General features: G+C 49.7%; 1 protein-coding gene across 1 annotated transcript in view; it reads right to left on the bottom strand.

Annotated features, from left to right (window-relative positions):
• kdm5a (lysine (K)-specific demethylase 5A) overlaps window positions 1-25,069 on the bottom strand; it is a 35,764-nt gene that overhangs the window by 6,404 nt on the left and 4,291 nt on the right. Inside the window, exons 4-24 of the mRNA XM_036519962.1 lie at window positions 24,122-24,292; window positions 22,795-22,989; window positions 20,935-21,013; window positions 19,882-19,973; window positions 17,412-17,570; window positions 16,103-16,222; window positions 15,419-15,577; window positions 14,654-14,835; window positions 14,317-14,479; window positions 14,110-14,229; window positions 13,822-14,016; window positions 12,717-12,898; window positions 10,513-10,637; window positions 9,691-9,841; window positions 7,826-7,940; window positions 6,965-7,320; window positions 6,122-6,260; window positions 4,997-5,176; window positions 4,682-4,837; window positions 3,317-3,868; window positions 2,052-2,180 (exon numbers count right to left, since the gene is read on the bottom strand). Coding sequence (XP_036375855.1) covers window positions 2,052-2,180; window positions 3,317-3,868; window positions 4,682-4,837; window positions 4,997-5,176; window positions 6,122-6,260; window positions 6,965-7,320; window positions 7,826-7,940; window positions 9,691-9,841; window positions 10,513-10,637; window positions 12,717-12,898; window positions 13,822-14,016; window positions 14,110-14,229; window positions 14,317-14,479; window positions 14,654-14,835; window positions 15,419-15,577; window positions 16,103-16,222; window positions 17,412-17,570; window positions 19,882-19,973; window positions 20,935-21,013; window positions 22,795-22,989; window positions 24,122-24,292 — 3,720 coding nt within the window. The remainder of the gene's footprint in view (window positions 1-2,051; window positions 2,181-3,316; window positions 3,869-4,681; window positions 4,838-4,996; window positions 5,177-6,121; window positions 6,261-6,964; window positions 7,321-7,825; window positions 7,941-9,690; window positions 9,842-10,512; window positions 10,638-12,716; window positions 12,899-13,821; window positions 14,017-14,109; window positions 14,230-14,316; window positions 14,480-14,653; window positions 14,836-15,418; window positions 15,578-16,102; window positions 16,223-17,411; window positions 17,571-19,881; window positions 19,974-20,934; window positions 21,014-22,794; window positions 22,990-24,121; window positions 24,293-25,069) is intronic.

The raw sequence follows: 25,069 nt of genomic DNA, 5'->3' as shown, positions 1-25,069 counted from the left end.
TACAGCCACAAAGCTACAAACTGCGCAGTCACACAGCTACAAACTATACAGCCGCAAAGCTACAAACTGCGCAGTCACACAGCTACAAACTATACAGCCGCAAAGCTACAAACTATACAGCCACAAAGCTACAAACTGCGCAGTCACACAGCTACAAACTATACAGCCACAAAGCTACAAACTATACAGCCGCAAAGCTACAAACTGCGCAGTCACACAGCTACAAACTATACAGCCACAAAGCTACAAACTATACAGCCGCAAAGCTACAAACTGCGCAGTCACACAGCTACAAACTATACAGCCACAAAGCTACAAACTATACAGCCGCAAAGCTACAAACTATACAGCCGCAAAGCTACAAACTATACAGCCACAAAGCTACAAACTGCGCAGTCACACAGCTACAAACTATACAGCCACAAAGCTACAAACTGCGCAGTCGCAAAGCTACAAACTATACAGCCGCAAAGCTACAAACTATACAGCCACAAAGCTACAAACTATACAGCCGCAAAGCTACAAACTGCGCAGTCACACAGCTACAAACTATACAGCCGCAAAGCTACAAACTATACAGCCGCAAAGCTACAAACTGCGCAGTCACACAGCTACAAACTATACAGCCACAAAGCTACAAACTGCGCAGTCACAAAGCTACAAACTGCGCAGTCACAAAGCTACAAACTGCGCAGTCACACAGTTACAAACTACGCAGTCACACAGTTACAAACTATACAGCCGCAAAGCTACAAACTGCGCAGTCACACAGCTACAAACTATACAGCCGCAAAGCTACAAACTGCGCAGTCACACAGCTACAAACTACGCAGTCACACAGTTACAAACTATACAGCCGCAAAGCTACAAACTGCGCAGTCACACAGCTACAAACTATACAGCCGCAAAGCTACAAACTGCGCAGTCACAAAGCTACAAACTGCGCAGTCACACAGTTACAAACTATACAGCCGCAAAGCTACAAACTGCGCAGTCACACAGCTACAAACTATACAGCCGCAAAGCTACAAACTGCGCAGTCACAAAGCTACAAACTGCGCAGTCACACAGTTACAAACTGCGCAGTCACACAGTTACAAACTGCGCAGTCACACAGTTACAAACTATACAGCCACAAAGCTACAAACTGCGCAGTCATACAGCTACAAACTATACAGCCACAAAGCTACAAACTGCACAGTCACAAAGCTACAAACTGCGCAGTCACACAGTTACAAACTATACAGCCACAAAGCTACAAACTGCGCAGTCATACAGCTACAAACTATACAGCCGCAAAGCTACAAACTGCGCAGTCACGCAGTCACACAGCTACAAACTATACAGCCACAAAGCTACAAACTGCGCAGACACGCAGTCACACAGCTACAAACTATACAGCCGCAAAGCTACAAACTGCGCAGTCACGCAGTCACACAGCTACAAACTATACAGCCGCAAAGCTACAAACTGCGCAGTCACGCAGTCACACAGCTACAAACTGCGCAGTCATGCAGTCACACAGCTACAAACTGCGCAGTCACACAGCTACAAACTGCGCAGTCACACAGCTACAAACTGCACAGTCATGCAGTCACACAGCTACAAACTGCGCAGTCACAAAGCTACAAACTGCGCAGTCATGCAGTCACACAGCTACAAACTTAACAGCCATAAAGTGCGCAGAGTCCTTTCAGGGGGTTTCAAACTGCCTTTTCACCAACACACACAAATGAACAAGACTGCCTCAACCTTAAACCTTTTTAATCTATAAAAAACAACAAATGAATTTAAATCTATCTAATCTATTCTACCAGTTACACCTGTGTAAGGTCTTATGAGCTGGAGTTGAGGGTTTCCCTTTGAGATTTGAAAAAAAAAAAAAAAAAAGACATCTGTAACTTGTGGTCTTCCTAACTGAATAGCCCTTCTTTTGACTACTGGAACATGACTTGACCGCATTACATGTCAGTATTCATTACCTTACATCAATGAACTGTGTATCTTAACAGCGCTTACCGCTGTTTGAATACCTCTTTAGTAGGTAGTACCTTCATATCGTAGCCATAGGTCTCCCGGATGTCCTCGTCAGAGTCCGTCTCCTCGTCATCGTAGTCCACGGATTGCCGTGGTGACGTGGCCCTGCTGAAGCCGGCCTGCTGGAAGGTCTGGATATGACCCTGCGGGGAAGTGCCACACCTCTTTACCACAACACAAACAGGTGTCACAACACTACAAACTAGCCAAAGCACTTCATTTGCCACCCTCTAGCACCTGTTGTATTACTTGCCACAAATTTACATTACATTACATTACTGGCATTCAGCTTCTTATCCAGAGCGACTTACACAGCTTATAATTTCTACATGTTATCCATTTATACAGCTGGATATTTACTGAGGCAATTGTAGTATTGCTATGTGTTATGGATACTGTGATTTTGTGACAGTGTGAGATATGGTAGTGTATGTACTTGACTTCCCTTAGTTTTCTAGGCTGTCTAGTTTCAGGTTTGCTTGAGTTAGCTTGTGGTAGGACTTGAATGGTGTTGTGCTCACATTCACTGGTCTGTGAGTGTTGTTAGCCTGGTCTGACACTGTTGCTAATTTAACTTTGACGGACACATTTCTGTTCTCTTGTGCTGGAAGTCGCTCTGAATAAGAGCGTCTGATAAATGAATGCAATGTTATTTTTTTTATATACCTATGTACCATTATAGCTCTTACACAGGCAGTGTGTGTAGCTGTTATGTAGGACATTTCATTTACAGCATCAGTGTTTTGTGCCAGTTTAATTTCTACATTGGTAGTTATCAGACCGTTTTTACCTTTTGTAGTCAAGTGTAAGGTTATTAACTGATCTCTGAAAGACACACTGGTTGCGAAATGCTTGATATGAACGTATTGAATTTCAATCACTGACCACACTGGAACACCTTTACACTACATTACATTATCGGCATTTAACAGACACTCTTATCCAGAGAGACTTACATTACAGGTTTTTACAATGTCATCCACTTATACAGCTGGGTATTTACTGAGGCAATTCTGGGTTAAGGACCTTGCCCAAGGGTACAGCAGCAGTGCCCCATTGGGGAAGTGAACCTGCAACCTTTTGGTTACGAGTCCTGCTCCTTAATCACCATGTTACACTGCCGATAAGGCTTTAATAGGAGGAGGAATGGGTGAAGGAGCGTCTGCTATACGAATATAATGTAACGTGCAGACATTGTACAGACTGCCTCCTGTCTGCGTCCGATGGAAACCTGGCATTTAGCCACGCCGCGGAAACTCCGCCCCCCCCCCCTCCTCACCTGCAGGTCGGGGTTGGCGGCGGCCTTCTGCAGCTCGGCGTGGATGATCTTCTCCGTCTTCTCCCGCGCCGCCTGCTCCACCATGCGCTGGCTGAGCACCGACAGCTTGGCCAGGGCGGAGGAGAGCTCGTCGGTGGCCAGCGCCTGCCGCGCCCGGTCCTGCCAGCCCATGGCGCGCTCCGTCAGGCACTGCAGCGCCTCGCCCTCGGGCAGCCGCACGGGCAGCTTCTGCAGCGACACCAGCAGCGACAGGATGGTCTCGAGGCGCGGCCGGCGCGAGCGCTGGCACAGCGGGCACAGGAACTTGGACTCCTTGCTCTGCCAGCCGGCGCCCTTCTTCTGCGAGCCGGCCTTGGGCAGCGGCACGCAGGCGCTGTGGAACCAGTCCTTGCAGAGCTCGCACTGCAGCATCAGGCCGCTGGCCGTCTTGCGGCACAGGCAGAACTTCACCTCCTCGATGCGGTCGGCCATGGCCATCTTGGCCAGGTTGGCGGCGCGCAGCGAGTGCATGGCCTCGATCTCCTTCTGCTCCTTGGTCTTAAAGGCCGCCACCTGGCGGAGGAGGAGGAGGAGAGGCGTGTGTGAAAGAGGGAGGCGAGGCACATATGAACGTGACACATATACACCTAGAGACACATGCACACCTAGGATAAGGTGTGCTGTGAGAGAGGTATAGCATAAGGTATGTGCGAGGGCTACAGTACAACGTGTACTGTGAGAGGGGTATAGTATAATATACACTATATGGACAAAAGTATTCGAACGCCTGACCATTACACCAACAGGGACTGTAATGACACTGTAGTTAAATATATATACTTTAATAAGGAGTTGGTCCCCCTTTTGCAGCTATAACAGCTTCCACTCTTCTTGGAAGGCTTTCCACAAGATTTTGGAGTGTTTCTGTGGGAATTTGTGCCCATTCATTCTGTAGAGCATTTATGAGGTCAGGCACTGATGTCGGACGAGAAGGCCTGGCTCGCAATCTCCGTTCCAGTTCATCACAAAGGTGCTCGATGGGGTTGAGGTCAGGGCTCTGTGCGGGCCAGTCAAGTTCTTCCACACCCAACTCATCAAACCATGTCTTTATAGTCCTTGCTTTATGCACTGGGGTACAGTCATGTTGGAATAGAAAAGGGCCTTCCCCAAACTGTTGCCACAAAGTTGGAAGCATAGCATTGCCCAAAATGTCTTGGTATGCTGAAGCATTAAGATTGCCCTTCACTGGAGATAAGGGGCCTAGCCCAAACCCTTAAAAACAGGTGTGGCCAAATACTTTTGTCCATATAGTGTACTAGTGTATGTGTGAGAGATATATAGTATAATGTATGTGTGAGAGGGGTACAGAATAGTATATGCTCTCACCACAGCGGCTGGGTCTCGGATCTCCTCCATGCCCTCCTCCAGGTCACTCAGCCCCTCCAGCTCCAGGCCCCGCTCCTTCTCCAGCAACTCCTTGGCTCTCTTCCGCTTGCTCTTGCTGTTGCCATAAACCCCGATGTCCACGCGTGGGCTCAGCACCTGAGAGAGAGAGAGAGAGAGAGAGAGAGAGAGAGAGAGAGAGAGAGAGAGAGAGAGAGAGAGAGAGACAGAGAGAGACACACGCAGTGTCACACACCCTGTCTGTTCAGGAAAGACACTCCCCCCCCCGTCCCGCTGTGAGGTCACAGCGCCCCCCACCTGCAGCAGGGTGTAGGTGGAGTTCTTCTTGAGGAAGGTGCGCGCCGTCCTCTCCCTCCAGGCGCGGGCGGAGGCCACCTGCGACTCCACCTGGGGCAGGGGGTCCAGCCGCACGGGGATGGAGCGGCCCCGGGCCAGCAGGCTCTCCAGCTGCTCCAGGTAGGCGTAGTTACTGCCGTTCTGCACACACAGGGGAGGGACACGCAGCAGTGAGCGCCACAGCCAGGCCTGAGGGGTCGCAGGTTCCATTCCTGGCTGCCACGCTACCTGAGCGAGGCACTTCCAACATTTTAATACACTTAAATGGGTATGTAAAGCACAGTATGTATGCTTTTTGAGTCACCCTTCAAGAGAGATAAGAGATAAGAGAGCTTTATTGTCATTGTCCAGGACAACGAAATTACAGTTGCTATCCTATGCCAGTGCCCCAACAACATACAACACTAATCAGAATTTAGATTACACATCTGAAATTGAATTAACATCTAAACTTAAAATCAACAAGAATACAGTCATGCGCCGCTTAATGTTCATTCGGACAACATCTGTTCGCATATACGTCTTGTAGCCCCATAAGGTTATAATAAAGTTTAAAAATCCGGATCGCAGAACGGGGCGTGGCAGACGTAACCAGACGTAGTGAAGGCAACGCTTCCCGTACACAACACGTGTATCTCATGTCTCGTGGAAATAAAGCGATTGCGCTGCCAGGCATATAATGGTACAGTACATAGTATACCGTATGCTATAGTATGGTGTTAGCACAAAGTTCAAATCACATAACATCCTATTTCATAGAACATTTCGTGGACGTTAAGCAATGCATGGCTGTATACAAAATGTAACAAATATAAAATGAGTGAAATATGAGGAGTGTATAAAAAAGGGGAATGCCCATGTGGTCTACATAAATGTTGTTTGTGGTTGCTTTGACAGGATCAATCAGAAAGAGTATGTAGAAACATCCATGTAATACAGTACAACAGCTAACAAAACATATAACTGGGATATATTAACAGAAACGTCAAACAAAAACACGGAAATCTAAGTACTCACAGCATAGCAGCAATGACATATAGACTATCTAAATCTTTAGTGTGCAGTTGGTTGCAGCTGCGGTTTTACCTGGATGGCCTCCACTTTGGCTGTCCACTCTTTGGCTTTCTGCAGGGCCTCTCTCAGCGCCAGCACGTTGGGCAGGTACGCCGGGATGTTTTTGGCCTCCATCACGATGCTCTCCAGGGTGCCCATGCTGTGGCGGGGCCTGGGGGAAAACACATTACATCATTGGCATTTAGGAGACGCTCTTACCCAGAACAACTTACATCATTTTTTAAAAAAATGATATCCATTTATACAGCTGGATATTTACTGAGGCAGTTGTGGGTTAAGTACCTTGCCCAAGGGTACAGCAGCAGTTCCCCAGCAGGGAATTGAACCGGCAACCTTTCGGTTACAAGTCCTGCTCCTTTCCACTATGCTACACTGCCACCCTGTGTATCTCACACTGCTGTACACTGCAAGTGCTTTTACTCATCCAACCTCTTTATGACCACACTCTGCAAGTTTCCCAACTGATGAGTCTCCAATCTGAGATGCTATAGTTATAGCAGCTGGTCTTACTGATTTCAGATGTGGCAACTGGGTCTCTGATGTGAGAAACAGCAGTTGTAGTGAGAGATGACCTTTCAGTTACGAGTCCTGCTCTTTAACCACTATGCTACACGACCGCCCAATGAGATTATGTCACCCTCCAGAGCCAAGGAAAGCTGAAAGCTTGCAGCACAATAACGCCACTAATCAACTTGTAACCTCCCTTACTTGTACTTTAATACAATTACTTTAAGTCATAGGTCCAGCTGAAAACCGGGGCACAGTTAGTGGGCAACTCTCAAGCCGAGCCAAGCCAAGCCGAGCCGGGCCGAAGTCAGGTGTCGCCCCCTGCTGGCGGACGCCGGCCGAACTCACCTGGCCTGCAGGCAGGTGCGGGCCTTGTCCTCCCAGCGCTCCGACACGGTGAGGATCTCCTGCAGCTCGGCCATGGCCTTCTCCACGGCGTGGTGCGGCGCCAGGCCCACGCCCGAGTCGATGAGCCGCTTCATCAGCTCCAGGGTGACGCGGTGCGGCTCGCCCAGCGTCAGACGCACCTCGTCCAGCCAGCGCGCCTGCTGCAGCTCCTGCTTGAGCCGCGGCAGCTCGGGCAGCTCCACGTCCAGGCCCGCGCCCAGGTCCAGCAGCGCCTGCAGCTTGCACGAGTCCGGGGTCTCGTCCGCCAGCGCCGCCTGGGCCCGCTCGTGGAAGTCCTCCACGTTCTCCAGGAGCTCCTGCCAGGGGGTCGGGGGGGGGGAGAGGTCAGAGGTCAACCAGAGGGCCTTCTACAGTCCTACAGTCTGGCCTTCTCACGTAGACCACCATGTACAGTATCAGTCAAAAGTTTGGACATACTTTTTTTACACATTTGAGAATAACAGTAAAGACATCAAAACTCTAAATAACACAACTAGAATTATCCAGTGACCAAAAAAGTGTTCAAAACTCTCCTATTTTTTAGATTCTTGAAAAGCGCCAAAAAATATTTTTTAAAATTAAAACATTTTTGCAAAGAAATTCATGTATAAGCATCAGCTTCACTAATAACATTTTTCTCAGAAACAAATTTCAAGCATTTAAGCGTAAGTCTTTAGATCAACAGGTCTTTGAATGCACGTTTCCCATTATCTTAATCAGGTGTGTCGAAACTTTTGACTGGTATTGTAGGTTACTGCTAAATGAATGTGAGGGGAAAAGATGGTTCCTGGCTGGTGAGCCAGGCCGGGAGAGCGGACCCACCTTGACCTGCCGGGCCTGACTGATGACGCAGGGCAGGCGGAACAGCTGCTCCACGAAGGCCTTCAGCTCCTCCACCGTCAGCTTGCTGCGACTGCGGCTGCTCTCCGGGCGCTGCCTGCATCAGGGACCATCAACAACAAGCTGAGTATTTTCGGCGGCAGTGTAGCTTGGTGGTTAAGGAGCCGGTTCAATTCCCCTCTGGGGCACTGCTGTTGTGCTCTGCCCATAACGTAATGTAATAATGACTGTAATTACTGTAAGCGTATACCAGAGCTTGAGGTCCGCAGTGTAGCAGGTTAAGTAGCAGTGTAGGTTAAGGAGCAGGGCTTGTAACTGAAAGGCTACTGGTTTGATTCCCCGCTGGGGCACTGCTATTGTACCCTTGGGCAAGGTACTTAATCCACAATTGCGTCAGTAAATATCCAGCTGTATGAATGGATAACATGTAAGACAAAACTGTAACCCACGTAAGTTGCTCTGCAAAAGAGCCTCTGCTAAATGCCAATAATGTAAAGCAAAGCACGAGGTCAAGCTGGGACAGGCAGCCATTCTTGCTTTGAAAATATGGAGCAGAATTCTTAGGTTGGGGCTGAATTCGTTGGACTAGGGTAAAGTGTGTGTGTGTGTGTGTGTGTGTGTGTGTGTGTGTGTGTGTCTGCGATGGTGAGAGTGGCAATGATGCATGCATGTGTATGTGGGAGGTAAATATACTTTCGGGGGCTGGGGTGCATGGGCGTGTTTGTTGATGGTGACAGCAAGCAAACGTGCGTGAGTAGAAGATGCTAGCAGGAGTCTATGTATGCATGCACTGAGGCATTGTGAAGATAGGTATGTGGTTATACAGGTAGTGAGCACATACGTAAGCCTATATAGCAACAGTGTGTATGTCTGTGTGTATGAGAGCGATGTATCTATGTGTTGGTGTGTTTCTATGTGAGCAATGTGCGTTTGTGTGCATATATGGAAGCAATTTGTATGTGTGTGTGTGTGTGTGTGTGTGTGTGTGTGTGTGTGTCTGCGATGGTGAGAGTGGCAATGATGCATGTATGTGTATGTGGGAGGTAAATATACTTTCGGGGGCTGGGGTGCATGGGCGTGTTTGTTGTTGGTGACAGAAAGCAAACGTGCGTGAGTGGAAGATGCTAGCAGGAGTCTATGTATGCATGCACTGAGGCATTGTGAAGATAGGTATGTGGTTATACAGGTAGTGAGCACATACGTAAGCCTATATAGCAACAGTGTGTATGTCTGTGTGTATGAGAGCGATGTATCTATGTGTTGGTGTGTTTCTATGCGAGCAATGTGCGTTTGTGTGCATATATGGAAGCAATTTGTCTGTATGTGTGTGTGTGTATGTGTATGTGTATACGGCAGCAGTGTGTGTATCTGTACACGGCAGCAGTGTGTATGTGTGCATGTGTGTGTGTGTGTGTGTGTGTGTGTGTGTGTATGTGTATACAGCAGCAGTGTGTGTATCTGTACACGGCAGCAGTGTGTATGTGTGCATGTGTGTGTGTGTGTGTGTGTGTGTGTGTGTGTGTGTGTGTGTGTGTGTGTGTGTATACAGCAGCAGTGTGTGTATCTGTACACGGCAGCAGTGTGTATGTGTGCATGTGTGTGTGTGTGTGTGTGTGTGTGTGTGTGTGTGTGTGTGTATACAGCAGCAGTGTGTATGTGTGCGTGTGCTTGTGTGTGTGAGTGTGTGTCTGAGTGTGTGTGTGTGTGTGTGTGTGTGTGTGTGTGTGTGTGTATACAGCAGCAGTGTGTGTATCTGTACACGGCAGCAGTGTGTGTGTGTGTGTGTGTGTGTGTGTGTGTGTGTGTGTGTGTATACAGCAGCAGTGTGTGCTTATGCGTGTACTGACCTGTGCCTCTGCTTGTGGCTGAGCAGCAGCTGGGCCACAGAGGAGCAGGTCTCGGCCTCCTTCACCATCTCCTTCAGGTGGCGGAACAGGTTGTTCTCCGGATACTTCCTGTCTTCTGCGTCCTCCAGCATCACCTTCAGCTCAATCAGGTCTGACCAGGTGTGAAAGACCAACGCAGTTTCAGAATACAGTCTCCAGTTTTAGTTTTCAACTGACACTTGTATTTGTCTATCTATGTGAACCAGCTCATTGGGTAATGAGCCATACCTGCCTAATTAAAGGCCTATTAAATACAGGTGTGTGGCAGGAGAGCCAGGAGGGTCACTTTGTTTGTGTTGACAGGTTGGTTCTTTTGTTTGTTGGTTTTTTAAAAATAAATTTGGGGTTTTTGAATGTTTGCTTTTCTGTTCTGTTCATTTCTGAGAGAAGTTCTGGCCTTCCGTACATGCCCATTCTACAGGATGCAAAAGGTACCTCGCGATTTAATGTGAACTCCTCCTAAACTAAGTCTGCTTGCTGTAAAACTACTGGGAGATAAATGCAATATCAGGAGACTCAGAGACACGGTTCTCTCTGGTCATTTGGAACTATCCTATGGAGTTTACACCAGTCACATGGAGCTTCCACAGTGGTCATTTGGAATGCACGCGCTGATCATATGAAGCTCACACATTGTTCTTATGGAGCTTACATTGATAATATGGAGCACACACATGGCCTGTATGAGCCTTACACTGGCCATATGAAGAATACACAGAGCACAACACTGGAGGGTCACTTTTAAAAATCAACTGGAATAACAACTTTTCCTTCAGCGCTGACCTTTCTTGTTCTTGTGATCCGCAGCCAGGGCTTCGGTGACCCTCTTGGCCCAGGTGTCGTAGGACTGCGCCCGGGACTTGACCCCGTGCAGCATCGAGGGGAACTCGTCCAGGGCATACCTGTACCTGAGGCGCAGAGATGCGGTCATCAGTTTCTGAGAGGACACGGTCCCTGCATGCTTTGCAAATTACATTACATTATTGGCATTTACCAGACACTCTCACCCAGTACAACGCCGAAGTAACCCCCCAGAGAGGTCACACAATCTGCAATACACACAACCCCGCCTACACTTGCATGGTAACCTTATACAAGTGATGTATCGTTAGAATAACAGCATTACATAAGCAAAATTAGCTCATATGGGCAGTTACATTACATTACAGGCATTTAGCACACGCTCTTTGCTACCCATTTATACAGCTGGATATTTACTGAGGCAACTGTGGGTAAAGTACCTTGCCCAAGGGTACAACAGCAGTTCCCCAGCAGAGAATCGAACCGGCAACCTTTCGGTTACAAGTCCTGCTCCTTTCCACTATGCTACACTGCCACCCTGTGTACCTCACACTGCTGTACACTGCAAGTGCTTTTACTCATCCAACCTCTTTATGACCACACTCTGCAAGTTTCCCAACTGATGGATCTACAATCTGAGATGCTGTAGTTATAGCAGCTGGTCTTACTGATTTCAGACATGGCAACTGGGTGTCTGATGTGAGAAACTGCAGTCGTAGTGAGAGATGTTAGACACCCCAGTCAAAGTGACAGCTCTCTATGATTTGAGACAACTGCAGCTGAGTGTCTGATTTGAGATGCCGCAGTCAGACCACCTGGTTTCTCTGATCTGAGACGCTGCAGTCAGACCGCCTGGTCTCTCTGATCTGAGATGCTGCAGTCAGACCGCCTGGTCTCTCTGATCTGAGACGCTGCAGTCAGACCGCCTGGTCTCTCTGATCTGAGACGCTGCAGTCAGACCGCCTGGTCTCTCTGATCTGAGATGCTGCAGTTGGGTCTCTCTGACCCGAGACGCTGCAGGTGGGTCTCTCTGATCTGAGTCGCTGCAGTCAGACCGCCTGGTCTCTCTGACCTGAGACGCTGCAGGTGGGTCTCTCTGATCTGAGACGCTGCAGGTGGGTCTCTCTGACCTGAGACGCTGCAGGTGGGTCTCTCTGACCTGAGACGCTGCAGGTGGGTCTCTCTGACCTGAGACGCTGCAGGTGGGTCTCTCTGATCTGAGATGCTGCAGTCAGACCGCCTGGTCTCTCTGATCTGAGATGCTGCAGTTAGGTCTCTCTGACCTGAGACGTTGCAGGTGGGTCTCTCTGACCTGAGACGCTGCAATTAGGACTCTCTGACCCGAGACGCTGCAGGTGGGTCTCCCTGACCTGAGACGCTGCAATTAGGTCTCTCTGACCTGAGACGCTGCAGGTGGGTCTCTCTGACCTGAGAGACTGCAGGTGGGTCTCTCTGACCTGAGAGACTGCAGGTGGGTCTCTCTGACCTGAGAGACTGCAGGTGGGTCTCTCTGACCTGAGAGACTGCAGGTGGGTCTCTCTGATCTGAGAGGCTGCAGGTGGGTCTCTCTGATCTGAGACGCTGCAGGTGGGTCTCCCTGACCTGAGACGCTGCAGGTGGGTCTCTCTGACCTGAGACGCTGCAGGTGGGTCTCCCTGACCTGAGAGACTGCAGGTGGGTCTCCCTGACCTGAGAGACTGCAGGTGGGTCTCCCTGACCTGAGACGCTGCAATTAGGACTCTCTGACCTGAGACGCTGCAGGTGGGTCTCCCTGACCTGAGACGCTGCAGGTGGGTCTCCCTGACCTGAGACGCTGCAGGTGGGTCTCCCTGATCTGAGACGCTGCAGTCAGACCGCCTGGTCTCTCTGATCTGAGACGCTGCAGGTGGGTCTCCCTGACCTGAGACACTGCAGGTGGGTCTCCCTGACCTGAGACGCTGCAGGTGGGTCTCCCTGACCTGAGACGCTGCAGCTGGGTCTCCCTGACCTGAGACGCTGCAGGTGGGTCTCCCTGACCTGAGACGCTGCAGCTGGGTCTCCCTGACCTGAGACGCTGCAGGTGGCAGGTGGGTCTCCCTGACCTGAGACGCTGCAGGTGGCAGGTGGGTCTCTCTGACCTGAGACGCTGCAGGTGGCAGGTGGGTCTCTCTGACCTGAGACGCTGCAGGTGGGTCTCCCTCTCTCACCTCAGACACTTGTTGCCGAGGGGGCAGTCGCACAGGTCGCCGGCGTGGTGCAGGCACACCAGCCTGTCGGGGCTGCAGGTGCAGGTGAGGGCCGACAGGAAGCAGGTGGTCTTGCACTTCTGGCACTGCCGCTCGTCGTCCGGGACCAGCTCAAACACTTCCTGCTCCGAGGACAGCACGCCCTACAGGACGGAAATAACCACCGCAACATCAATACGGGACAACATTCCCCAAACACCCCAAATACTGCTAACACCAAGCTTTATCTCTGTTCTACCTTCCTCTAGCTATTCTATCTAGCCCTGTTTTCTATTATGAAAAAGCACTCTGTGCTAGTTTAACTCAGTATCTTATTGACCTGTTGCACTTTTGTGCAAGTTTAACCCAGTATCTTACTGACGTGTTGCACTTTTCGATAACTACTAGCATAGTGATGCTTTTATTTGGAAGCTGGTCTGGGTAAGAGCATCTGCTAAATGACGTAACGTAATGACGTAATGCCAACACCAAGACAGAGAACAGAGAAGACATTGGGTGCATCCTAATACTTTAGGGATCTCATAAACTGGGATTGTCCTTAAGGAGAGTCAACACAGTTGTGATTTTGTCATTTAATTTAGGATGAAATTTAGCACCATTGTGATCCAGACACCGAGTAAGTAAGGCAACATGCTCGATACAGAGAACAGCTGAAATCAGCATCTTTCCCACAAACATACCACATGCCCCTTCAGCCAGTGGGCGTGTGAAGCCGTAAACTCAGTGATCTCGTATTTCACTTATTTGATGTTTATATTGCATGTAGTACTGTGATGGGTTTTGGATTCTGTGTTCTAGTATGGTAGTATACTTGGCTTCCGTTGTCTAGTCAGGTTGCAGAAGTTAACTTGTGGCGGGGCTTGAATGGTGTTATGCTCACACTCACTGGTCTGGGAGTGTTTGTTAGGCTGGTCTGGCACTGTTGCTCATTTGACTTGAATGGATACACTTATGTTCTATTGTGCTGGAAGTCTGCTAAATGCATATAATGTAATGCTATGTAATGATGTCACTGGTGCCCCATCTTAAAGCCCCCTGCCCCACCCCACCCCGCCCCCTCTCTCACCATCTGGTGAACGGCCTGCCGCAGCCGGGTCTCCTCCTCCATCACGTCCCCCATCTCCCGGAAGACGGCGGCGGCCAGCTCCACGTCCAGGCTCTCGGGGTCGGCCGCCATCTTGCACAGCAACTCCTCGTGGGAGAAGACGCAGTAGCGGTGCAGGCGGCGGTAGTGCGCCACGCACTGGCGGCCCAGCGGGAGCTGCGTGGGAAGGACCGCGGGTCAACCTCACAGTTCAAACGCTGCTCGAACGCGTTCGACGTCAAAGGCATCAAAGCTGCTTCGTGGACATACCCAGTCCGCTGTGCAGAAGTTGACCGCCTCGGCGAAGTTGTAGCCCTGGTTGAAGCCGCTGTGATAGGCCCTGGGGAAGGTCACCACAAACTCCCCTGCGCACTGATTGGTCCGGAACACCTGGAAGTGGAAGGGGATTGGTCAGGGCTTTACGAGGGAGGGCGGGTGGGGGCAGGAGGGGAGGGGTGAGCGGGCGGGGGCACGCACTGGGACTCCGTGCTCCATGAGGACGTTGGGGTTCATGATGGTCACCAGCTGGTGCAGCAGGTCAGGCTGCGAGTCGAAGAGCTCAGGCGCCAGCTTCTTCATCACCGCCTCCAGCTGCTCGGCCGCGTGCGCCGGGACCCCGTACCACGTCTTCGGCTCGCCCCTAGAGAAGGACATCACCGTTTATCACATCGGTCAAGGCCAGCGAGCTGATGCGAGAACAGCCCGGGTCTCAGGACGCAGTCCCGCCAATCACGGCTCAGAGAGCACCGGACACAGACGGCCTAGCGGGTGCCGTTACAGTAACGTCCAGCAGGGGGCGACATCTGGCACTCACCAGTGCAGGAAGTTGATGGAGTAGCTCCAGTGGTCCTCGATGTGCCAGCAGAAGGAGGAGAAGCACATGCCCACGTACAGCCAGGGCACCTTCATGCCCGAGATATCGGCGTTGATGTGGGTCAGCACAGACTGCTCCAGCACCGGCATGTTATTCAGGTTCCAGCCCGAGTTTGCATATTCCTAAAGGGAGGGAGAGAGGGATGGGAAAGTGGGGGAGGGGGGAGGGAAGGAGATAGAGTACTGAATAATTTACCTGGCTGAATTACTGAAAGGCGTGAAAAACGAAATTTGCCGTTCAGCACATCTGCGTTTGCCACGCCTTTCAGTAATTCAGCCAGGTAAATATCCGCGCTGGAATTACAGAAGGAAGTTGCGGTCAAACTCGATAATGATTAATTTGCGTTAAAACATTAACACGTTAAAGTTTTGCGATTAATCGCGAACGAGCGTTAACGCGTTAACGTTGACAGCCCTAATACGTATATAATGTATTTTCAAATTTACTGTCACAAGCACTCAGATTGTTGCCAATAGAACTCATATATACATGTGTTATTATCATTCATGTTATTGATTACGTTACTATTTTGCCAATGCACCACTGAATTGAACTAAAACTGAGCATCTTTTGTTAATATAAAAGCATTTGTATACTGACTTCAACATGTAACACATGACGTCACAGTATAGTAGTGTAGTAATAATACCAACAACAACAATAATAATAAAAACTGCATGCTGGGCCACGGCCTCTCCCCCTCACCTCCTCCTCAGACAGCAGCCTCCTCTTGCCGTCTCTCACAGGGAAGCCGCTGCCCACCTCCTTGGAGCTGATGTCAGCGCCGTACTCCACAATCACGTCCTCGTCGATGCTGCTCACCAGACGCCAGAACTCCTTCTCCACCAGCTCCGTGGGGACCATCTGGAGAGACAGGGAAGAGGGAGACAGGGGGGAGAGAGAGAGAGAGAGAGAGAGAGAGAGAGAGAGAGAGAGAGAGAGAGAGAGAGAGATAGGGAGAGAGGGAGAAAGAGAGACAAAGCGGCAGAGAAGGAGGGAGAGGGAGACAAAAAGAGAGAGGGAGAGGGAGACAAAAAGAGAGAGGGAGAGGGAGAGCGATAGAGAGAAAGGGGGAGAGAGGGAGATGGGGAGAGAGGGAGAGAGAGAGACAAAGTAGCAGAGAAGGAGGGAGAGGGAGACAGAAAGAGAGGGAGAGAGGGGGAGAGATAGAGAGAAAGGGGGAGAGAGAGAGGGAGAGGGAGAGATAGATGGAGAGAGAGGGAGAGATAGAGAGAGGGGAGAGATAAAGACAGGCAAAGAGATGGAGAGAGTGCATCAGTGAATGAGAGATTTTCACAGAGAAGAACAATAACACCACCATGCGGTTCTCGAGCGGTGATGAAGGCCCACCTTCATCCTGTTGGGAGCTGCGGCCCCCCGGATACCTACGTGCACGGGCATGTTGAAGTAGTCTGACTTGAAGTGGTCGGCCATCTCCCCGAAGCTCTGGAGGGAGTACTCGCGCACGGCCTGCTCGAAGCCGAACGCCTCCCGCGGCTTGCTGCACTCCTGAGGGGACAGACGGCAGGCAAACAGGCTCAGCGCTGAAGCCAGCCCCCATCCCCACCCCTCTGACAGGGGCAACTCCAGCAGGAATAATGGGAGGCCAACTATGATCAGTGTAACTGGGTGGCAGTGTAGCATAGTGGTTAAGAAGCAGGACTCGTAACCAAAAGGTTGCCAGTTAAATTCCCTGTTGGTCACTGCTGCTCTACCCTTGAGCAAAGTACTTAACCCACAATTGCCTCAGTAACTATCCAGCTTTATTGTAAAAAACTGTAACCGATGTAAGTTGCTTTGGATAAAAGAATCTGCTAAAATGCCAGTAATGTAATGTAACTATCACAAAACAAGCCTTTATTCTCAGTGGCCCAGAATCCAAGTAAAATGCGGCTCTTTCAAAGGAAAACGCACGCAGAGAAAAACGTCTCCATGGTCACAATGCAGACGTTAAGATTCGTGAATAAGGAAGCCAGGTTCGTTTTGCTACTGGGAGGGACTAACCTTAAACTACCTGCCCGCAACTTTTCAAGAGACATGTCTCATTAATACAGTAGACATCTGAAATTCAGACATACTGACATCAGTAAATAAACAAACATAGATAAAAACAAACTATCAATAGTAGGAAAAGCAGCGTGAAACATCCCGAGGACATGGTTCTCCTGTAATATGGTAGCGTGCTCACAGAGGACATGGTTCTCCTGTCATTAATATGGTAGCGTGCTCACAGAGGACATGGTTCTCCTGTCATTAATATGGTAGCGTGCTCACAGAGGGCATGGTTCTCCTGTCATTAATATGGTAGCGTGCTCACAGAGGACATGGTTCTCCTGTCATTAATATGGTAGCGTGCTCACAGAGGGCATGGTTCTCCTGTCATTAATATGGTAGCGTGCTCACAGAGGGCATGGTTCTCCTGTCATTAATATGGTAGCGTGCTCACAGAGGGCATGGTTCTCCTGTCATTAATATGGTAGCGTGCTCACAGAGGGCATGGTTCTCCTGTCATTAATATGGAAGCATGATCACAGAGGACATGGTTCTCCTGTCATTAATATGGTAGCGTGCTCACAGAGGGCATGGTTCTCCTGTCATTAATATGGTAGCGTGCTCACAGAGGACATGGTTCTCCTGTCATTAATACGGCAATGTGTGTATGGGGGATGTGGCTGTCCCGTCCCGGTAGGGTGCGTACCTCAGCCACACACTTGGGGCAGCGCCAGTCCCCTTTGGGCACATCCTGCAGCGGCGGGATGAGGCAGAAGGTGTGGTAGCTGTCGTCGCAGCCGTCACACAGAAGCAGCCGGTCCTCCTCGTCCCCGCGCCCGCACGCCAGGCACATGTACAGGTCAATCTGTGGGGACACGGGCAGTGGGGGTGGGGGGGCAGGCAGTCAGACACAGACACACAGGCAGTCAGAAACACACACACACACACACACACACACACACACACACACACACACACACACACACACAAGCACTTACACACAGCTTAACACAATCACACAAACAAGTTAACAGCATCCACATTCACTCACAAACAAACATGCATACTGTATCTGGCATGTCAGGTACACACACACAAGTCACTAAGAGACCACGGGAGAGGGAAACTGCTTATTTTCATGCCCATAAAAGGCATATATCTGCACAGCAGGTTTAAAAGCACACGTGTGGAAATCTTAATGTGTGTATTTTTGGAGTTAGAGACTCTTGTGCTCTGACAAAGTTGTCATGGAATACTGAATAAAGACAATGGGAGGGAGCCCAACACTGTTCCAGATCAGAAAGTATAGAACTTTCTAATCAGAAGGGATAGAATCAGCTAAATAGAACAGCAGTCATACACATAAAAGAAGCCCTGAACGTGCAGGAAACCGCAGCAGCTATCCCGCTAAATCCTACAGAGGATAACTGAATTCGATTACTTCGGGAGAATGAGACAGGCCTCCATATAGGAAAATGTCGTTGGCCATGGGGATCAGATCAGATCCTAAAAAAGTCTATCAGGGAGGAGACATTAACAACAGGTGACTTTAATTTCCCCTCTAATAGCTATAAAAACATCCCAGAACAATCTGAACAGGAGCTCTCGGACTGCACAGCTATTTTCTACAAACCTCCGTGAAAGTTACGGCGCTAACACTGTGGTCACTGTGGTCAAGTGAACTCAAACCACATTTGATGCACATTCCCCTGCTGAAATTGCCTCCTCCAGTTCTAGTGCTTTTAATTTTAAGCAACTCTAACACAATGACAAAGTTCAAACAGCACAGACTGGATACAAATTAGGGACCGATAGAAATAATTCTCGCTACGCAATATGAATTCAGTCCAAAATTAAAGGATAATTAATTGAGTAAGAAGCTTCCACGGCAGATAACTCCTGCACAAAAAGCATATAATTACAGTTCAGACAGTTAGAATTTAGCACACCGTACAGCATATTTGATCAGGAAGAAAGCAGCTGAAAGACCCTAAAAAGGAAAGAGCTAACAGCCATCCTAAGCACGGAATATTGTAGTACAACAGGAAAGTTAGAGATTATTCTATATTACAAAAATAACAATAAAGATATAGCAAGCACATTCAATGGCTTCCCTGTTGAGACAGCATTCTGGAACCTAACTTTGGATTAGACCTATTACTGGAGAAAAATTAGTTTGAGGCATAGCGAACACAGTTTTAGCAGAGGGAGACCACTTAAACCTGGATATTTTCGCGGAAAATACAAAATGTGTCGACTTAAATCAGGCTTATGATCTTGTATACGTGGATTTTCAAGAAGTGTTTGACAAAGTACCTCATTAAAAAGCTGCAATAAGTGGGAATTAATGAGGTTACGTTAAAGTGGATTATGCTTCTGCATAAAACAAAAAGAGTAACAACACTAGCTGGTGCTGGGACATCGGAGGTTTCTTACATAAATGCCGCTGATCAGGACATTGCAAACAAGATAGTAAAATCTGCCAATGACACTAAACTAAACAGTGAAGCTAACAGTTTGGAAGCTATTAAAATAATTCAAACAACATCCACACTTAGGCAGATACCTGACAAATTAATTTAATAGTGACATGTAAAGTTTAATAAGTAGTAATAATTTATGCAACAAGAGAACACAGGTAAAAATTAAATTCAAATTTGCCTGTTTCAAGCTAAGTCGTTCCAGGACTGGAACAGTTGATTAGGATTGTTAGCGGATGTAATGACGTGTTGAGAGAGGTCAGAACCAGGCTGGACCCAGTCTGAGACACAGTCTACACTGCAGGAAGAACGGTCAGGAACAACTGGGCTCAATGGCATACTCCTGACTCCTGAGACACGTTCTCATGTAAAAACAGCATGCATGTACGTCCCTACTGATGCATGTGTGCATGCAAACACTCGAACACACACACACACATTCACTCACGCAGACATCCATGCACGTGCATGCGCGCACACGCACTCATACACGCAGACATCCATGCACATCCATGCACATGCGCGCACACGCACACACACACACACACACACACACACATTCACTCACGCAGACATCCATGCACATGCGCGCACACACTCACTCACTCACGCAGACATCCATGCACATCCATACACGTACATGCACACAGACACAGACACAGACAGACACACACACACACAGACACACACACTCACAAAGTTGACTTCCAGCGTTTCCTTGCGCTGCCTCATCTTAATAGCGAAAGCTTGAGCCTTGAGGTGCCTCTGCTTCTTGTTGAAGCTGTCATCTGCACATAAAAGGCAAACACTTTAGCATTTCTGAAACAACCAATCACAAGGCTAACTTTTCAATAGTCACCGAGTCTCTGCCAATCGTTGTGCTGGAAATTCTTCAGGGTCATTCAGTTTTGTCTTGTCGTCTTAACCATTTAATTGCCATTACGACCATTTGCTTGTGTGTGAGTGACAGTGTTCTGGGCCTGGGTTTGTGTGTGATGTTCGATGTTCTGGGCCTGGGTTTGTGTGTGAGTGAGGGTGTTCTGGGCCTGGGTTTGTGTGTGATGTTCGATGTTCTGGGCCTGGGTTTGTGTGTGAGTGAGGGTGTTCTGGGCCTGGGTTTGTGTGTGATGCTTGATGTTATGGGCCTGGGTTTGTGTGTGAGTGAGGGTGTTCTGGGCCTGGGTTTGTGTGTGAGTGACAGTGTTCTGGGCCTGGGTTTGTGTGTGATGTTCGATGTTCTGGGCCTGGGTTTGTGTGTGAGTGAGGGTGTTCTGGGCCTGGGTTTGTGTGCGATGTTCGATGTTCTGGGCCTGGGTTTGTGTGTGAGTGAGGGTGTTCTGGGCCTGGGTTTGTGTGTGAGTGAGGGTATTCTGGGCCTGGGTTTGTGTGTGATGTTCAATGTTCTGGGCCTGGGTTTGTGTGTGATGTTCAATGTTCTGGGTCTGGGTTTGTGTGTGATGCTCGATGTTATGGGCCTGGGTTTGTGTGTGAGTGAGGGTGTTCTGGGCCTGGGTTTGTGTGTGATGTTCGATGTTCTGGGCCTGGGTTTGTGTGTGATGTTCAATGTTCTGGGCGTGGGTTAGTGTGTGATGTTCGATGTTCTGGGCCTGGGTTTGTGTGTGAGTGATGCCGTTCTGGGCCTGGGTTTGTGTGTGATGTTCAATGTTCTGGGCGTGGGTTAGTGTGTGATGTTCGATGTTCTGCGCCTGGGTTTGCGTGTGAGTGAGGGTGTTCGGGGGAGAGGCATACCCGCTGGTACGATCTCCAGCCCCACCATCTTGGGGCTGCTGCCGAAGATCTGCAGGCTCTTCAGCTCTTTGCCGTTGCGCTGGGAGGGAGGGAGCACATAAGATCACATCACGATGAAGGCCTCTACTGCTGCTCCAGAACCAGTTACGCACCACCTGAACGGTGAACACAGACCGCCCCCGGTGGCGGAACCGAGACACAGAACACAGGAGAGAGGGAGAGCACTGAAGCTCTGTGGGAGCGTGCCTTTATAAACCATCCTCCTTGCTACACAGTGTCACTTCCCTCGGGTCTCTGACAGGCATGGCTCGCTGTGCTTCAGCCCTCCACAAACAACACAGAGTAGAGAGTGCGGATGGATGACAGACTCAGACATTCTGTGTGGGAGCGCTCTGACGTCTGAGCTCCCCGACCCTTCTCTGCTCGTTTCTGCTTTGTTCTGCATACTATCTTGAGACGTGTGACGTGCGGGACAGCCTCAGTGTGTGCTCTCCTGCGAATGCGGGAGAGTTTCAGACTGCGTGTTTGTGGAAACGTGGGACAGCTTTGCTGTTTTCACCGAGACGTGGGACAGTTTCAGTGTTTTAACCGAGACGTGGGACATTTTCAGTGTTTTAACCGAGACATGGGACAGTTTCAGTGTTTTAACCGAGACATGGGACAGTTTCAGTGTTTTAACCGAGACGTGGGACATTTTCAGTGTTTTAACCGAGACATGGGACAGTTTCAGTGTTTTAACCGAGACGTGGGACAGCTTTGGTGTGCGTGTTTGTGGAAACATACAACAGCCTTAATGTTTTATACGAGACATGGGACAGCTTCGGTGTGTCTGCTGAGCCTGTGCTGCATTCTGCCTCATCACTTTGAAAGGGAGAAGGTCAGCCAAAGTTTGTGCAGTGCTTTCCAGGGCATGTGAACTTTCAGCTGAGCATGCCAGTAAGTAAAACTACACTACCCAGTGTGCACTGCAACGGAGGACTGGCTGGATTCACAGAACGGGTCAGCTGCTAATCGGCCTGGGTCATCTTGGCAACCCGGCTGCTACATCTAATGTTTGGCAACTGACAAGGGGGAAAGCCAAATCTAGCTTGCACACAGTACTGCGATTCATACAAATAAACAGCTGTTAGCGACTAATTTATGAGATTAATAGTTCTTTTTGAAGGAAAACTCTTTTCATGGAGACCCTCAATCCTTCCTTGCTCCTTTGGCAGAGACTGTGAAGGAAGGAAAATCTAAGGGAGACAGCGGCAGGCGGAAACAGCAATGAGCTTTTCAGCGTGCGGCCCGCTACGTGTTACATAAGAGGAAACCGATAAGGCTATTACCTCCGTCATGTGACTCGCTGTCCAATCGACGTCACTCGCAACTTTGCCCTCAATCCTGCCCAAGACTAGATTTGCAGAGCTGACCTTAAGAGCACTTGCTATGCCCGCTGCGCTCGTCCCAAAACAGAGGTGCGCCCCCCCTTGGTTACAGAGGGTATAGCCTGTGAAAAGGAGGCATCTTCCTCCAGCAGTCCCTTAACTGGGACGGCAGTGTAGCATAGTAGGAAGGAGAAAGACTCGTAGTCAAAAGGTTGCCGGTTCAATTCCCTGCCAGGACGCTGCTCTTGTACCCTTGGGCAAAGTACTTAACCCAGAACTGCCTCAGTAAATACTCAGCTGTATGAATGGGTAACAAAGAGCGTCTGCTAAATGCCTGTAATGCAATGTAACTGCCCATATGAGCTAGTTTTGCTTATGTAATGCTGTTATTCTGATGATACATCAGTTGTATAAGGTTAACATGCAACTGTAGGCGGGGTTGTGCGTATTGCAGATTCAGAGGACCGTGTTGCATGACCTCCCAGCTAGTTACCTCGGCGTTGAGCTCAGCGGACTTCAGGCGGCGTGAGCGTCGCTCGGGCAGGGGGTGATCCTTGCCCTGAGACCTGTCGCACAGGCTGTCCCCATCCTCCTCCTTCTCCTCGCACTCCTCCTCCTCCCCAGCCGCATCTGCGCCCTCGTCCACCTCCTCGCCGTCGCCGCCCTCCTCGTAGAGCCTGTGGATGCCCTGTAAGGGTGGAACAGATGGGGTGGAGTTAGGGCTGGAGCCACCGCCCACTGTGGGTTGGAGTTATGGCTGGAGCCACCGCCCACTGTGGGTCGGGTTACGTCCGGAGCCACCGCCCACTGTGGGTGGAGTTACACCTGGAGCCGCCGCCCACTGTGGGTCGGGTTACGTCCGGAGCCACCGCCCACTGTGGGTGGAGTTACACCTGGAGCCGCCGCCCACTGTGGGCGGAGGACCCCACCGCAGCACCATTCAGATGGCTTCGTCTCGCAATCTCTGCGCGGGAATACGAACGCGACCGCACAGCTTCCAGCTGCAGAGATGGCAGGTGTAGATTCCATCTCACTTCCATTTACGGCGGTGGCTGGGCGCCAAGTTAAACACCATATGGCCCGTTGCCAAGGTTTCTACAGGTGGTCAGCTGAGGCTAGCAGGCTAACGTGTAGCATGTCTGGGGAGTAGTTTCACAGCACTGTCTGTGCAGGACCCACTGACCACTACTGCTCAAGAACACGAAACACAGCTCCATGTGACTGACGTTAAGGCAGTGAGTGTTAGGGTACTGGCACTGATCAGACATGGAATGGCCAGTTGAAATAGATGATGGCGTATCTGTGTTTAAGATGCACCTGTCAATGGCCTGCCCACTGTCACTGGAAGAAGCTGGGGTTCTGTGTTTGTGTGTGGGGCAGAGAGACTGTGCAAATGCTTTAGAGAGTGCGTCTGTGCACGCGTGCATTAGAGAGCATTGAGCACATGTGTGCGTTCGAAGAGCGTGTGTGTGTGTGTGTGTGTGTGTGTGTGTGTGACTGCGCGTATGTGAGTGTTAAGAGAGAGCATGAGTGTGAGTGTGTGTGTGTGTGTGTGAGAGAGAGAGTGTGTTTGTGTTTGTGTGTGTGTGTGTGTGTGTGTGTGCGTGTGTGTGCGTGTGTGTTAAGAGAGAGCATGAGTGTGAGTGTGTATGTGTGTGTGTGTGAGAGAGTGTGAGTGTGTGTGTGAGTGTGTATGTGAGTGTTAGAGAGAGAGAGAGTGCGAGTGTGTGTGTGTGTGTGAGAGAGAGAGAGAGAGAGAGAGAGGGAGAGAGAGACAGTGTGAGTGTATGTGTGTGTGTGTGCGTGTGTGTGTGACTCACCGTCAGGGACGCCCCGGACTGGAAGAGCTCATAGGGGTACAGGATCCTCTCGTAGTGGGACCTCAGCAGGGAGCCGGTGTTCTTCCCTGGGGGGAAGCCCATCCTGGCCGCCACCTTGGACCAGCGCTTCTCCTTGCAGACTGTCACGAAGCCGCCCTCCGCAGACACCATCTGCAGCAAAGCGTCACCCGTGAGTCCCTTATCGCCTCAAACTCTGACCCCACCAGTTCCTCCCTCACTCCCTCCCTCACATGAAACCATACCAACTTTCACTATCTGTAAACCTGTCTCTTTCACTGCCATTATACCCTCTCTCCGCAACTTGTTTTGCTCGCGGCCTTTGAAAGGAGGATAGCAGTTACAGTGTCATGTTGTGGTAAGGTACAGGGCTAATAACCGGAGGGCTGCTGGTTCGATTCCCTTTTAGGGCACTGCTGTTGTATCCTTGGGGAAGGCACATAACCCACAACTGCCTCAACAAATATCCAGCCGTATAAATTGATAACACTGTGACCTATGTAAGTCGCTCTGGATAAGAATGTCTACAAAGTGTGATGCAATATAACGCAGCCTCTGACACAGACGTAGGGTCTAGTGACACCTGGTTTTATTTCTATGCAGATATTTGAAAATAAAATATCTTGATAAAATTGATAACATATTCAATTTTAACAGTGGAACATCACAGGATTTGCATGCATGTTTGCCTCCCGAGTGAATGGTGCAGAGGCAGTTAGCTAACTGAGGGGACTCTGAGTAGCATAAAAAGATAACTGACCAAGATACAGTGCCGAGGTGCCTGGAGCTCATTTTTGGACCATCCGTAATCATATTTGATCCATTCCATCTTTCAGTGTACACTGATGATGTACATTACTTTACATTGCATTCATCCAGCAGACGGTCTTACCCAGAGCGACTTCAAGCGCTAAAGACCAGAAAGTGTAT

Source organism: Megalops cyprinoides, chromosome 25 (genome assembly GCF_013368585.1).
Source record: "Megalops cyprinoides isolate fMegCyp1 chromosome 25, fMegCyp1.pri, whole genome shotgun sequence".
Classification (NCBI taxonomy): Eukaryota; Metazoa; Chordata; class Actinopteri; order Elopiformes; family Megalopidae; genus Megalops; species Megalops cyprinoides.
The sequence above is the reverse complement of the archived record's forward strand: the minus strand, read 5'-3'. Positions and strand labels throughout refer to the sequence as shown.